Source organism: Gavialis gangeticus, unplaced genomic scaffold (assembly GCF_001723915.1).
Source record: "Gavialis gangeticus isolate Ggan-Ray unplaced genomic scaffold, GavGan_comp1, whole genome shotgun sequence".
Classification (NCBI taxonomy): Eukaryota; Metazoa; Chordata; order Crocodylia; family Gavialidae; genus Gavialis; species Gavialis gangeticus.
This window is the reverse complement of record NW_017729031.1, coordinates 9153226-9166218: the sequence shown is the minus strand read 5'-3', so window position 1 is coordinate 9166218 and position 12993 is coordinate 9153226. Positions and strand designations below refer to the sequence as shown.

At 40.0% G+C, this 12993-nt stretch overlaps 1 protein-coding gene across 1 annotated transcript in view; it reads left to right on the top strand.

Annotated features, from left to right (window-relative positions):
• KIF5C (kinesin family member 5C) overlaps positions 1-12993 on the top strand; it is a 132372-nt gene that overhangs the window by 76954 nt on the left and 42425 nt on the right. The window contains exons 13-16 of the mRNA XM_019522795.1: positions 1012-1080; positions 5862-6068; positions 8235-8381; positions 12195-12383. Coding sequence (XP_019378340.1) covers positions 1012-1080; positions 5862-6068; positions 8235-8381; positions 12195-12383 — 612 coding nt within the window. The remainder of the gene's footprint in view (positions 1-1011; positions 1081-5861; positions 6069-8234; positions 8382-12194; positions 12384-12993) is intronic.

The window sequence follows — 12993 nt, the reverse complement described above, 5'->3', positions numbered from 1 at the left end:
TCAGTAAAACTCAGAGAATTCCAGTTGGCTTTAATGAGACAAAAACAGGCACTTTGATCTTGGGATTTGTTTTAGAAGTAGATGTATCCTTTCTCCACAAGAATGGAGGAGACTGACTTCGTCAGTTGCCAGGATTGGCATTAATGTTGAATCCATGTGCCCAAAGAATACATACAATGGAATTAGGCATCTCTCTTTCTGCTTCTGCATTCAGCAACAGTTTCTAACCCCAAGGGCGTTGTCTTAACTAAGAACCTGGAATGCCAATAAAATTGGTTGCCTGGAGATGCAGTAGCCAGACATTGTTTCCTTCAAGGTCTTTGACAGAGAAGGAAAGATGAAAATTTAACAGACAAAATGCCTACATTCCCTGTTTTCATATGACATATTTTTTGTTTGTGTTATTCACAGCTAGTCCTAGTTTTTTTTAATTTACTAAGTCTGTCTTCACTTAGAATAGAGCCTACATTTATATTTTATATTTCTATGAAATGTGACATCCAATATGTTTACAGCTAATGAAACATTAGAAAATAAAGTTGTTATAACAGGACTGTTGACAGATCCTTCCCTGTAGAATACTTCAAATTTAGGGAACTTTTCTGGTCTCTTTCAATGTGTGAAGAGAGGAGATGCATATAGATATATATTTAGAAAAACTTTCAAATGGAATCATCAGCTTTAGCACTGAAGGTATTGTGTTCTCCAGTTATTATAAACTGACAAAAGTTGCAGGTGCAGCTACTTACCATTTCAGTATCATAGTCATGATCTGAGGCAAGCCTGGTTAACTGCATGCTATGATTTTTATTAAAAGACTACTAAATACTTTTGTAATGATATTACCACATACCTCTGTCTTCTAATTCTTTTCCCCCCTTTCCTACTATTTAAACTCTGACTTGCTTTATTTTCTCTGTTGTGGTATTACCGTTATATGAATTCTGAAAAAGAAAGACTAAAGGTTTCTAAGCAAAACTACATATAGAAATATTTTAAATTCCATTGCAGGATGATGAAATCAACCAGCAGAGCCAGTTGGCTGAGAAACTAAAACAGCAGATGTTGGATCAAGAGGAGGTAAAAAAGAATTATAGTATTAGTTGTACAGCTGCGTGTGTCATATTTACTGGCTAAAATTCATTTGGATGATAATTGCCTGCATGACACACGGAATGGTTTAAACTTTAAGTTTGTCTGCTAGAGTTGAAGCCCAGGTAGCTCCATACAAGTATGCCATATTGCTGTCTATTAGGTAGAAGACATCAGTGTAGGAGGTTTACCAGCATTTTTCACTGTTTAAAAACGTGTTTCAAAATGTTCGTATCTTCCAAGGTGCCACGCCCAGGCAGACATTAGCCAGTTGCCTGGTTTCCTTAGGACTATGGACCTTTATAAAATTATAAACACTGGTGAACCTGTATTCAAGCATTACTAAATGAGGCACAATTATTTAGTGCAGTGATTCTCAGCCGGGGTTCTGCAGCACCCTGGGGTGCCTTGAGATCCTTTTAAGGGTGCCCCATGGTGCTCCTCAATGTTAGCACTATTAGGTGAGCTAACATGATTTGCAGGATAAACCCGGTGATTTCAAATAGGAACCCACAGTGTTAAAAACATTCTGCCCCATTGTTTTCTTTCTGAGTTCTTTGCAACAGAAGAACTACTCTATTACTTTTCCATAACCAAAAAATGAGTGAAAACTATGAGTTAGCATTTTTCAGGGTGTCTCTCCAGGGCTGCAGATCTAAAAAGGTTGAGATCCATTGGCCTAGGGAGAAGTGTGTGATTGAGAATTGGATATTCTTGTGTTTTTGTTCTGGAGTTGCCTCTGATTTTGCTCTGAGGCTGTGGAAAGATCAGTTAATCTCTCTTTATATCAATGTTTCTTTTGTAAAGGAATCCTTGCCATATATGATTGAGAGTGAGGATCCTTACTTCAGTCACAGATATTAAATATATAAATGAATACTGATTTACTAGGTGCTTTGAAGATGTTCAACACTTCAATAATAAATACTGAATTATTTTTACTGAGTTCTCCAAATGTACCTCTCCTACTTAGAGAATTTGGATAAGTTGGAAGAGAAATTAAAATGTCTTGTAATCAATTAGTCTTGCCATTTTTGCTGTACTTGCTTTTGCAGTTTAACCAACTCTGCAGGTTTCTCATGGATCAAATTCTTTTACTGCATTGTAACCACAGACTAAATGTAATACCACTGTAGTCTAAGTAGTGCATACTGTCGATTTACATCAGTACAACAAAACAGATATTGCCTCTATGTTATCTTTTTCCTTATTTTTGAGAGTACCTTCTAGTTACGTTTGTATGCAGTTTCTAGCTTTCTTGCTTCACGTATAGAAAACATACCTTGTTTAACTCTGCCCGTACAAGTATTTTGTGAACGGCTCTTCTTTGGTTTAATCTGTTATTCAGAGTAGTTGATATATCATAGTTTTAGACAGGGTCACATACAATTTGGTGGGTGAGTGAGGTTGGTCAGATAATCATAGGTGATCGGCTCCATGTGTTCTCCAGTTTGTTTACACTATTCTCGTCCCTTTTTAAGGCTTGATTTATTAATCACAGTGAGCTTTTTCTCTACAAATTACTCTAAGCATCTTCACTCATCATAAGTTAGTTCAGATGGTGCTGATTACTTTCACTGAAATAGCTCTATTGTGAGCAATTACTAGTGGCCATTTCATAGCAGAATGACCATATTGAATTTTACCTTTCCATCTGTAGGAAACAATACTCAGCAGATGTTTGTCTTCAAATTCTTTACAAAACTTTCTGTAAATTGGGGAATTTTTTCATGTGGGGGAGGGGGCAAGAACAGGAATGAAGGAGGAAGGATCAGAAAAGGCACACGGTTCTGTAACTGGAATTTCGTTTTCACTTTGTCTTGAGTGCTAATCCCTACACTTTTTGCTAGACCATACATCTCCAAAAATACATTTTTTTCCTCTTCCTTTGGTGTAATAGCTGCTAATACAGTTGTAACTATATTCAGAAAATTATCCTCTCCTGGTTGCTAAATAAGGATGTCCAAGCATTTTCCCTAGGTACAGAACTGGCTTGTAGTAGAGGCACATATTTTCTGTTTTCAAAACCAGTTTTTGCTCTTTGCAGTGCTTTTTACCTTTTATTGAGTGGTAATCCACTGGTATTTTATGACTCCAAATGAGATGTTCATTAGAAAAAATTGATATTGTGTCTTTTAACTAGAACGGAAAAGGAGTGCAAGGATGTTCCATCCATTAGCATTATTTTCTGTTACCCTCCAACCCCCTCACCCACACCCCATAAGGCTGATAAGTCATCCTTCCCTTTTGGTCACTTCCTATTGGGAACTTGAATTTTATTGTCTGAAGCTTAAAAGTTAATACATCACTTCACAATCATCTTCTCCCACTGTTTCAAAACAGGATCTAGTGCTCTTTGGGTCTAATATCTGCAAATTTTAATTTGCATTCCAAACCTGGCTTCTTTCTACTCATTCCCTATTTCTATAGTTTGTACGTCCCTTACTTCTGCTCTCTTTTCTAATCTTTATTTCTTGAGCTATTTGGAACCATCTACTTCTAGATCTTGCATTACTTGGGAGTTTCCTGTCCTATCATTACTCCTTGCCTCCCTGTGATTCTTTATTTGCTCAAATTTTGTGGGATACGAGCCTATTTTCAGTGGCCTCTGACAATTTTTGGATTAATCCCAGTCTTGCTGTCTTTATTACTGAAATTCCTGAAGCTAGTGTTGTATCACTTACAAGCTGTACTGAGTTATCTGATAGGGATGGCCATCTGGAGTCCAATGCACTAATCTTGTAATTTCTTCTTCGAAAGAATCAACCCAAAATGTTTAAGGTTTTATCTTAGTGCATGTAAACTTCACCTGCTTTTTGCTACAGAAATGAGCCAGCTGCTCTCTGCTCCTGCTTGTGATTAGCTCATTGAAATATGTGCTGCAGGGTGGCTGTCTAATTGCTGTTCCCCATAATTAGCCAGGGCACTTATTTCTGGCTGATTAAACTAGCAGATTCATTGCTAATATAAGCCATGTTACAGATAGGATACCTGCTGTTATAATACCCTTTGTACTCCTTTGCCACTGTTTAACTATTTCTTTCTTGCCTACATTTGTAGTGCTACATAGTGGTTTCATAGTGGTTCTGAATCTTGTTAGGAAAACTGGTTCTTCTTTATTAGCACATGGGGGATAGGACTCTGTGTACTAAGCTAAGCCTAAAGGCTTCATAAATTGCTGTGGTCTGCTTTATTTTTTGAATAAGGAGGTGTTAGTGATTTAACTTTTCACATTGCTCCAAGCTTCCTGAGATTGCACCAACTCCTCATTTTTGTATGATTGTATTCACCTCAGATAAATTATGATTTGGACACTGGATTTTGTAAGAAATATGTGATTTCTAATAGACCTTCACCTTCTCTTAAGTACTTTTTCAGTGTCCAGGGATGTCTGTCTGTGGTTTGGATTTGATGTCAGCCTGAACTTTCTCCGGGCTTGAGAATGAGTGGGTAGGTGACAGAGGGAAGCCCAGTCAGCACTAGCTACATACTACATCATGGGAAACAAGAGCTGGAAGGGACCTCATGAGGTCATCTACTCAAGGGTGGGATCATCCCTGACTAAACCATCCCAGCCAAGTGTCTGTCCAACCTGCACTTGAAACTTCATAGGGATGGAGAGTCTACGACTTCTCTAGGGAACCTGCTCTGCGGAGTGCTGGACCACCCTCATAGTTAGGGTGACCTTTTTTTCTTTTCACTCCAAGGAGTGGTAGTGGAAGGAAGGGCCAGTCACACCTATCAGAGTCTCTGATTCTTGTTGCTTTGGTCCTCTGCTCCTGTGGTGCTCCTGCAATCAGGTTACCTCTTAAACAAGAATCTATTTCTTGTCCCTAGGCTTTATACAGTGCTGCTTTTTGCCTTATGTGTTAAAAAATGCACGTTCTGAGTTAAGTGTGTCACTTTCTAAAAGTGTAACATTAGAGACAAGTGTTGGGAGATGCATTTCAGGTTTTGTTTCTGTTTTATTTTGACACAGTTCTCTTATGGATAATGTAACTTGAAGGTCTTCCTATGAAGAGTGTATGAAATCTGCCTTTTGAAGAATTCTTAATTTTCCTTTATTTTATTGAGATGGGGTACAATGGTGTAGGAGTAAAAGGAAGTCTATAAAATGGACCATGTTGTAAACCTGACCATATCTCTTAATGGAGAATAAAGTGAATTAAATGCATTTTTGTAGGGAATTTGGAAACTGTCATAAGTCTGTGTCAAATCTGTACTCATGTAGTTAATCAAGTACTTCTTGTTGTTTAAAATTTATTTCTGTAAAAAGGAGCAATATTTTAATAAGATACCTGCTTAAGTTTTCATCTTTCAAATCTCAGATTAAAAGGATCATCGCACGTTTGCTTATTGAAATATTTCCCGTAACAAAATGCCACAAGATGTCCCAAGCTATTTTAGACAGCTTTTTTACACAGTTCATTTCACAGTTTTGACTCTTTGACATTTCAGTTCTTTGCCCAAGTTGGAGAATTAGATTGAGGGCAGAAAAAAGGCATTTGGAGCTATAAAATTTCTCCAACTAAGCTTCTCTGCTTCAATCTTGGACATAATAGGATTTGATTAAGCTTTCTTTTCTATAAGGTTAGGAGCTTTTTTGCTCGGCTGCTTCAGAGATACATGTACATTGATATTGATATTATTTCTGGTAGAATGGCAAGATTTATTCTCTCTCCTGCAATCACCTGCTGCTCTTTGCATTGTTGAAAACCTTTAAAACTAGTTCTTGGAGCACACCCATGATATCTGCCATCTGTTTTCAGCTTTTGGCATCCACTAGGAGAGATTATGAGAAGATCCAAGAGGAACTCACTCGTCTTCAGATTGAGAATGAGGCAGCGAAAGATGAGGTGAAAGAGGTCCTCCAGGCTCTGGAGGAACTAGCTGTCAATTATGATCAGAAATCACAGGAAGTAGAGGACAAGACCCGAGCCAATGAGCAGCTGGCTGATGAACTGACACAAAAAACAGTAGGCATATATATTCCTGAATATTCCTCTTTTTTTCATGCAGTTTTTTATTTGATCAAAAAATAATTCCAGTGGGTATATGTAAACGTTTTGGAGGTGTCTCAGATACTTGCTAGCAGCACCAATCTGTAAACCTTTTTTTGAAGGCTGTGGTGAAACGTTTTCATAGTTTTTGTTAAAAAGTTGACTAGAGAAATGAAGGTCTGTCTTAATTACAGTTCCCATACGCTGTCACAATTACAACCAATAATAGCTTTTGTTATGGTGACCACACTCCTTGCATAGAACATGTAGAAAAGGAACAGTAAGTTGTAGGATCAAAGCCTGAGTATAATGATATTTTAAATTACTGAACTCCTCGCTCAGTAAGTGTGTGGAGTTTTTCGGAGGGAGAAAATCCTATGCTGCTTGCCACTTCCTCTCTTTGGTTATCCACTGTGTTTGTGTGCTCTGGATTGCAGAGCTACTGTTACTACAGGCTGGTGAAAATCTTCCTTCTCTCCTCCCTCACAGAGTTTGGAATAATCAGAATTTTGACATTTACCATCTGAATGTAACACAGATCTTTCTTTCCCTGAGTTCTCTGCGGGACTGGAGATAACGTTGGCATTGGGGAATGATTCAAGAGTGCAAATATTATCACAGCCTCACTGTAATCATTCACCTCTTAATTTCTTTCTCTGCAATGCATAGTTAGACTCCTTGGATGCGATCAGAATGAATCATGTCTAGCTTAGCCAGTTTACAGCAACTCCAAGTTTAGGTTTGTTTTTAGCTGGATAGATGCTGGAGCAGCTGTAACTCGAGTCAACTTGGGTCATAGTCTCACTCCAATTTTTCTTCATTTATAATCGATAGTATCATATTGATTTTGTGGTACTAAAATGTTTAATGTTGGATTAATATTACATTTAATAGATTTACTATTAGATCATTCATTGCTTGTTTTCCTATGCTATTTACTGTAAGGTGTATTAACAGTCTGCTGAGTACATAGGGGATACGGAGGGGCAGTTAGATAGAAGGTACTGCTGTACAAATGCAGTGAAAAATTGCAATGAGGGAAATGTCATCTTAAATATAAAGAGAAACATTCAATAAAAGGAAGTCTGTATTTGCTAGTCAGTATCACTGTGAGTTGTTTGGTAATAGATAAAAGAACAGCTCCTAAAGATCCTTAAAAAAATTAAATACTAAAGATAATTTTCCCATAGTGTAATCTGGATGCATGAAAGGCCACACTATATAAATTGTATCCATGTAGTTTTCTCTGGACTATGTACTGAGGACCTGAAGGGAGGTGGGGTGGAATGAGACAGTAGAAATAAAGAAATACATCTGGCTGTTACCAAGTCCTTTCTGCCTAAGTAACAGTCCTGAAGAAAAGAATCCTATCTGAAAGATGAGTAGGCTTATTAGCTCTTGATATATCCTTATTTGTGAATCCTGTTGGCAAAAGGATGTTATTGTTCTCATGTCTGCCTTCATAGTTCTTAGCGCAAGGATGAGCTTTTTCTCTATCCAATTCAGTACTGCAAAAATATTGTAAGAAAACATTATGGAAAGAAGAACTCTGATAATTATATATATGTTATACATAATGCTGCCTGTCATGCATATAAATAGATGCACACCTGTCACCCTGATTAATATTCTTGAATATGTATAACACTAACAAGGCTCACTTTAATTAGATTAATGTACTTAAGAAACTTAAAGCAGCCTTGTTAGCAAAGAAGTAAGATCTGTCTTTTAAAAACGAATTATATAAAGGAATTCTATGCTTCAAGACTAAAGGTACAAATATGTTTAATAATATGAAATGTGGCTGTCACACTCTACATGAATTCTGGTAAGGTTAAAAGAAATTATCTTGTAATCTGAAAGTCATAATTGGACAGCCTGCACCCAAGGAATGACACTCGAACATTGCTGAAGCAGGGGAAAATGACATGACAGTTATGTTACTGCTTAAGGGGAGACATAAATGTAACAACATGAATGTAACAGTCAAAACCTGTTTTGGCTGTTGAAGTAAGAAAGGTGGCATGGGTAGGTTCCTTCTACTTCGAGAATCAGTTATCAGTTTTTGGAAATGGTATCTGTTGTTTGATTTGAAAGGAATTGGAGGACAGGAGGGTAACTTTGTCTCTCGATCTTTTCCAGACGGCTTTGACAGCCACCCAGAAAGAGCTGGGTCAGTTGCAGGAACTGAGCAATCATCAGAAAAAAAGAGCTACGGAAATATTGAATTTGCTGCTTAAAGATCTGGGAGAGATTGGGGGAATCATTGGTACCAATGATGTGAAAACAGTAAGCCATCTCTTTTGTAGTACTTTTGGTTTGTAAAAATGTAAAGGGTTGTTGTAGAGCATCAAATTCTAAGCTTTTTACCTCTGAAATGAAAATGTTATGCCTGTTTGGAACACCAAATGTAAAATGTGTTATTTTTTTTTTAGTATACATTTGTCTAAACCATAAAACAACATGCAGCTTGGCAAAATCTATTATGAGGAACATTTATATTCATGAAACATTTGTTTTAACAACTCTCCAGCAGATCAGGACAGAGGCAGGTGAAGGAAAAATGCTTATCTGTACAATGGCTTTTCACAGAAACAATGAAGACCAAATTGATCACTAGCTTATAGGTAATAAGTGGCACAGGCTTATTAAGGCTGTCACCTTCCAGTGCTGTTGAATTGTGCTAGTCGCCACATAAATGTCTGCATGACAGTTTCATGAGCCAATAGTCAGGGATAGAGACAGATCTGCAAATGATTCCCTCTCCTTTGGTGTACAAAAGTGAGAATTAACAATTGCCACTGCCTTGGAGAAACCTGGATATAATGTTTCTGGTGATACCTGAAAGCTTCAACTAATCAGTGCTTTGGTATTTGCCTGCTGGCTTGCTCTACTGAATGCAGATAGGGGCCCAGCTTTCCACTTATGCTTCCTTTCCCTGCAGCTGAAGTAAATTCCAACTAGTGGGAAATGCATTTTAATGCTGTTGGCTAAACTGTGTATCAGTTAAGTAAACTGTTCATTTTAGCTGATTGCATGGCCTTGCAGCTTCCCCAACAGCACTGATTGCAAAAGTTTTCTGTTTGCCTGTTTGAAATTAAATGTTGGTAGAACATCTTGGTGAGTTTGCTTAAGACTCACTATTTCCAAGGAGTTTTGAATATTGTATTTACCCTGTAACATGTCCTTGCCAGTGAATTTTCTCCTTTTTGGCTTCACTTTTGAATATTAGTTATGTTGTCTTACTTTTCGAAACTCTTTCCATGCCTCAAAGGCTAAAAAGCACATCCAGCTGAATACCCTGTCTATGATTTGCTCCTGGGACTGGTTCTGGGACTTGTTGAGCACCATTATGTCCTGCTAAACTCGGTGGCATTCGCGAGCACCCTGCTCCTTTCCATTTGGCAGTATGTTTCCTAGGACATATAACGTCTCTGTATTTCCATGCCCACGAACAGTTTGATGTTCTAAACCGTGAAAGGGAATGAAAGTCCATGCAGGATAAGGGATGCCTTGGTTAACACACAGTGAGAAAACAGGGTTTCTGGAATTCTGCTGTGTATTAGATTCCCGGTTCTGAATGTACGTTGGCAATTGCTGTTAACTTCTGTGATAATCCCAGCAACCCACAGGTGCTTTCAAATATGTGCCAGTGTTTTAAAAGGACAATATTTTAAATCAACAAACTGCATTCCAGCTGGTGGCTGATACAAGCCACCAATAAGCCTCATATTCAGAGGGTTTATACAAGGCCAGAGGGAACTCTGCCCAAGTTAGTGTGATTTTATTTGGATGCTTTTTAATGTGGTATTAGCATAAGAGTGAATCTTTCATTTAGATGTTACAGCAACCCCTGGTGGCCACCCTATAGAGGAAGTTTTCAGAGAGAAGTATTTGGAAATAGAAGCCTATTGTTTTGTTCAGGGTTTTATATCAAGTAAGATACTATGGCTTTACACAACAGCTTTCAGGTCAAATAAGGCACAATTGAAGGGACCTTTAAAATGATACAGACTATGAAGTTCAGCCAGGAGGTAATTAGCAGCTTCTCCAGAATGTGTCTTAATTTCAGAATGAGTTGGATTTTGGAGGCAGGTGACCTCTTTATGCTCTTGTGAGAAGGTATTGGAAGGGCTTAGCCTCTCAGTGGCCATGCTGAGAGGAATGTGAAGCCCTGTGAGGTGCTGTGACCCACATATTTGCTCTTGCATAGTCTATATTGCTTGTCAGTGGGTAGCTGAAGGGGAATCAGAAAGAGAATCGAGGGAGATATAGAAAAGAATACAACACAGTCTTGGAACAGATAGGGAAGAAAAGTGCTTACCTAGAAGTATAGATCCTTGAAGAAAAGGGGTTTATATACTTCTTTTCAGGTGAGAATTATAGGCCAAAGCTGTCACTTGCCAGTGGTCTCAGATGGAGAATGGTTCATAAAGGTGGGTTTTTCCCCCCATGAATGCTATGGATAAGCTCCCTTGCCTTTGGCTTCATTAAAGACGGGAAGGTTCACTGTTGTTCTAATATCATAATATCATAGGAAAGCTCCTCTAAAACAGGTCATTGCAATTAAATCTGGTGTTCTTAATTATTCCCAGCTTCAGTGTTGAGCAGGGATCCTGGTTTTCTCTGTTTAAAGTCCCAAATTCCCTTATTAAAACCCCCCAAAATCCACATTTTCCTGCAATTAAAATGAAATGCCACTATATATACAGGGATAAGTTGAACACAATATTTTACTGATATATTTACAATTTTAATAATTTTGGAAGCCTACCAGTGCCTCAGTCATTATAATAAAAGAAATCCTAAATACCTATATATTTTGGCATTTGATTTTGGTTTCTTAATCATGAAAAATCAGAGCTTCCCATGCCTTCTTCATTCACCAGGACACAGGTCCAGCTGTACCTGTCCCTTCTGCTGCTTTGTGGCACTGAGCAGCCCTGATATGCTGATGCTTCTCACTCCCAAACCATGGCCTCCCCAGCCCTGCTGGTGCTCCTCACTCCTGACCCACAGTCCCCTGGCCCTTCTGGTGCCCCTCACTCCTAACCCTCAGCCCCCAGCCCTGCCAGAGGGGGCCCTCAGCTGCCCCCTGCCCCTCTTGGCCTCAGATGGACTCAAAGGACTCCAGCAGAGGACGGAGGTGGGGGTCCTTTGGGGTGGGGGGTAGGGAGCTGCGTGGCCAGGCCACTGGGGACCAGTGCTCATGCATGTGCTTAGTGGCAGAGGTGGCCACATGAAGCCAGGAGATGCCCAGGTAAGGGGGGGCCATGGCCAGGCTGCATAGCACAGCACAGGAGCTCCAGCCCAGGGCCACAGGCATCCTCTCCTCTTCCCTCCAGCCTGCGCTGGGGCTGGACTTGCTCTGCCACCACCTGCACAAGCAGGAGCCACTGCAGCTCCGACGGGCCAGAGAGAGACTGCCTGGAGCTCCTCCTCCTCGTTTAGCTGCCCACAGCATGTCCCGGGCCAGGGCTTCATGCTGCTGTGCTGATCCTCCCCACCATGCCCCAGCCCCAGCTGCAGCTGGTGGTGTAGGGCAGTGTGTGTTGTCCCAGCCACTGCCTGTGCCATGAAGCACCCTGCTGCCCCTGAAGGACCCCCACCCTCCTGCCCTCTTCCTCCGCTGGGGAACTGGGCTTGCTGGTGACACTGAGCACTGCCTCAGCCCCCCTGCCTGGACTCCTTTCCTCAGTGCCAGCAGGCACCCCCATCCCCCCCCCACGCACACGTGCACCCACACACACCCCAAACAGCCCCTAATCCCTAGCCCAGCCCTCTTTAAGGAGACAGTCCGCATTTTTCTGCAGCAAACGAAAACCTGGATCCCTGATGTTGAGCCTGCAAATTAATGGGTTGTAACCAGAGTATGAGGCTTAATTGTTGGGTACTCCTTTTTGTCAGTCAAGATTCAGAGAACTTGAGCAATTCAGCATTTCAGGATGTGGATATGAAAAACTCCAAACTGTTAAATCTATCACTTGAGTTCTGGTATGTGTCACGTAACTCTAGACAACTGATTCATCACTCTGGGCCCTTTGCACTGTTTTTTTCTTTTATAACCATTTAATAAGCAGTGCTTCCCTTGGTGTTGTTTAGTTAGCAGATGTGAATGGGGTAATTGAGGAGGAGTTCACCATGGCACGGCTCTACATCAGCAAAATGAAATCTGAGGTTAAATCGCTGGTGAACCGGAGCAAGCAACTGGAGAGTGCCCAAATAGACTCCAACAGGAAGATGAATGCCAGTGAGAGGGAACTTGCAGCCTGCCAGCTCCTCATCTCACAGGTATGTGTCTTTCCTCCTTGTCTCTTTGTTATTGATTTTACATTTTTACTGCACGCTCTTCTTCTTTGAAATTATTTTTGTTCTTCCCCTAATTCTTCTTTGGCATGCTCCTGTCTGGCTGTAGGTATCAATATAAGTTGTGTTGCACACTAGAGCTGATACTCTTTAAAGCTGTTTCATCTACACGTATTTCTACAATTCTGCATCTTTAGCACTTTCCACCAACAGTAACCAGGCTGGGAGAACATTTAGCACATTAGTATTATGCCAAATAGTATATACAATAATACATTCAAAACTATGGAAAATAATACCTATGCCTTTGAAAGCCAGATGGGAACAGGATTTTCTGGTAGCTGCTTGATCAACAGAAACGGGTGCAGGTTGCAGCACCCCAGAATAGATAGACTTGTCTGGATGCTCTGGATCAGATATTTGTGTCCTTAAAGGACATAGTAAGTGCTGAATACCAGATCTCTCCAAGAGGCTTGTTATATGTTAGTTTTAAACAGCCCCTGGAGTTCTTAACCCATGGATTGTCCCCACATTAACACCTAAAATGAGTTTTAAGCATGTTTCATAGTTTCATAGTTTCATAGATTTAGGGTCG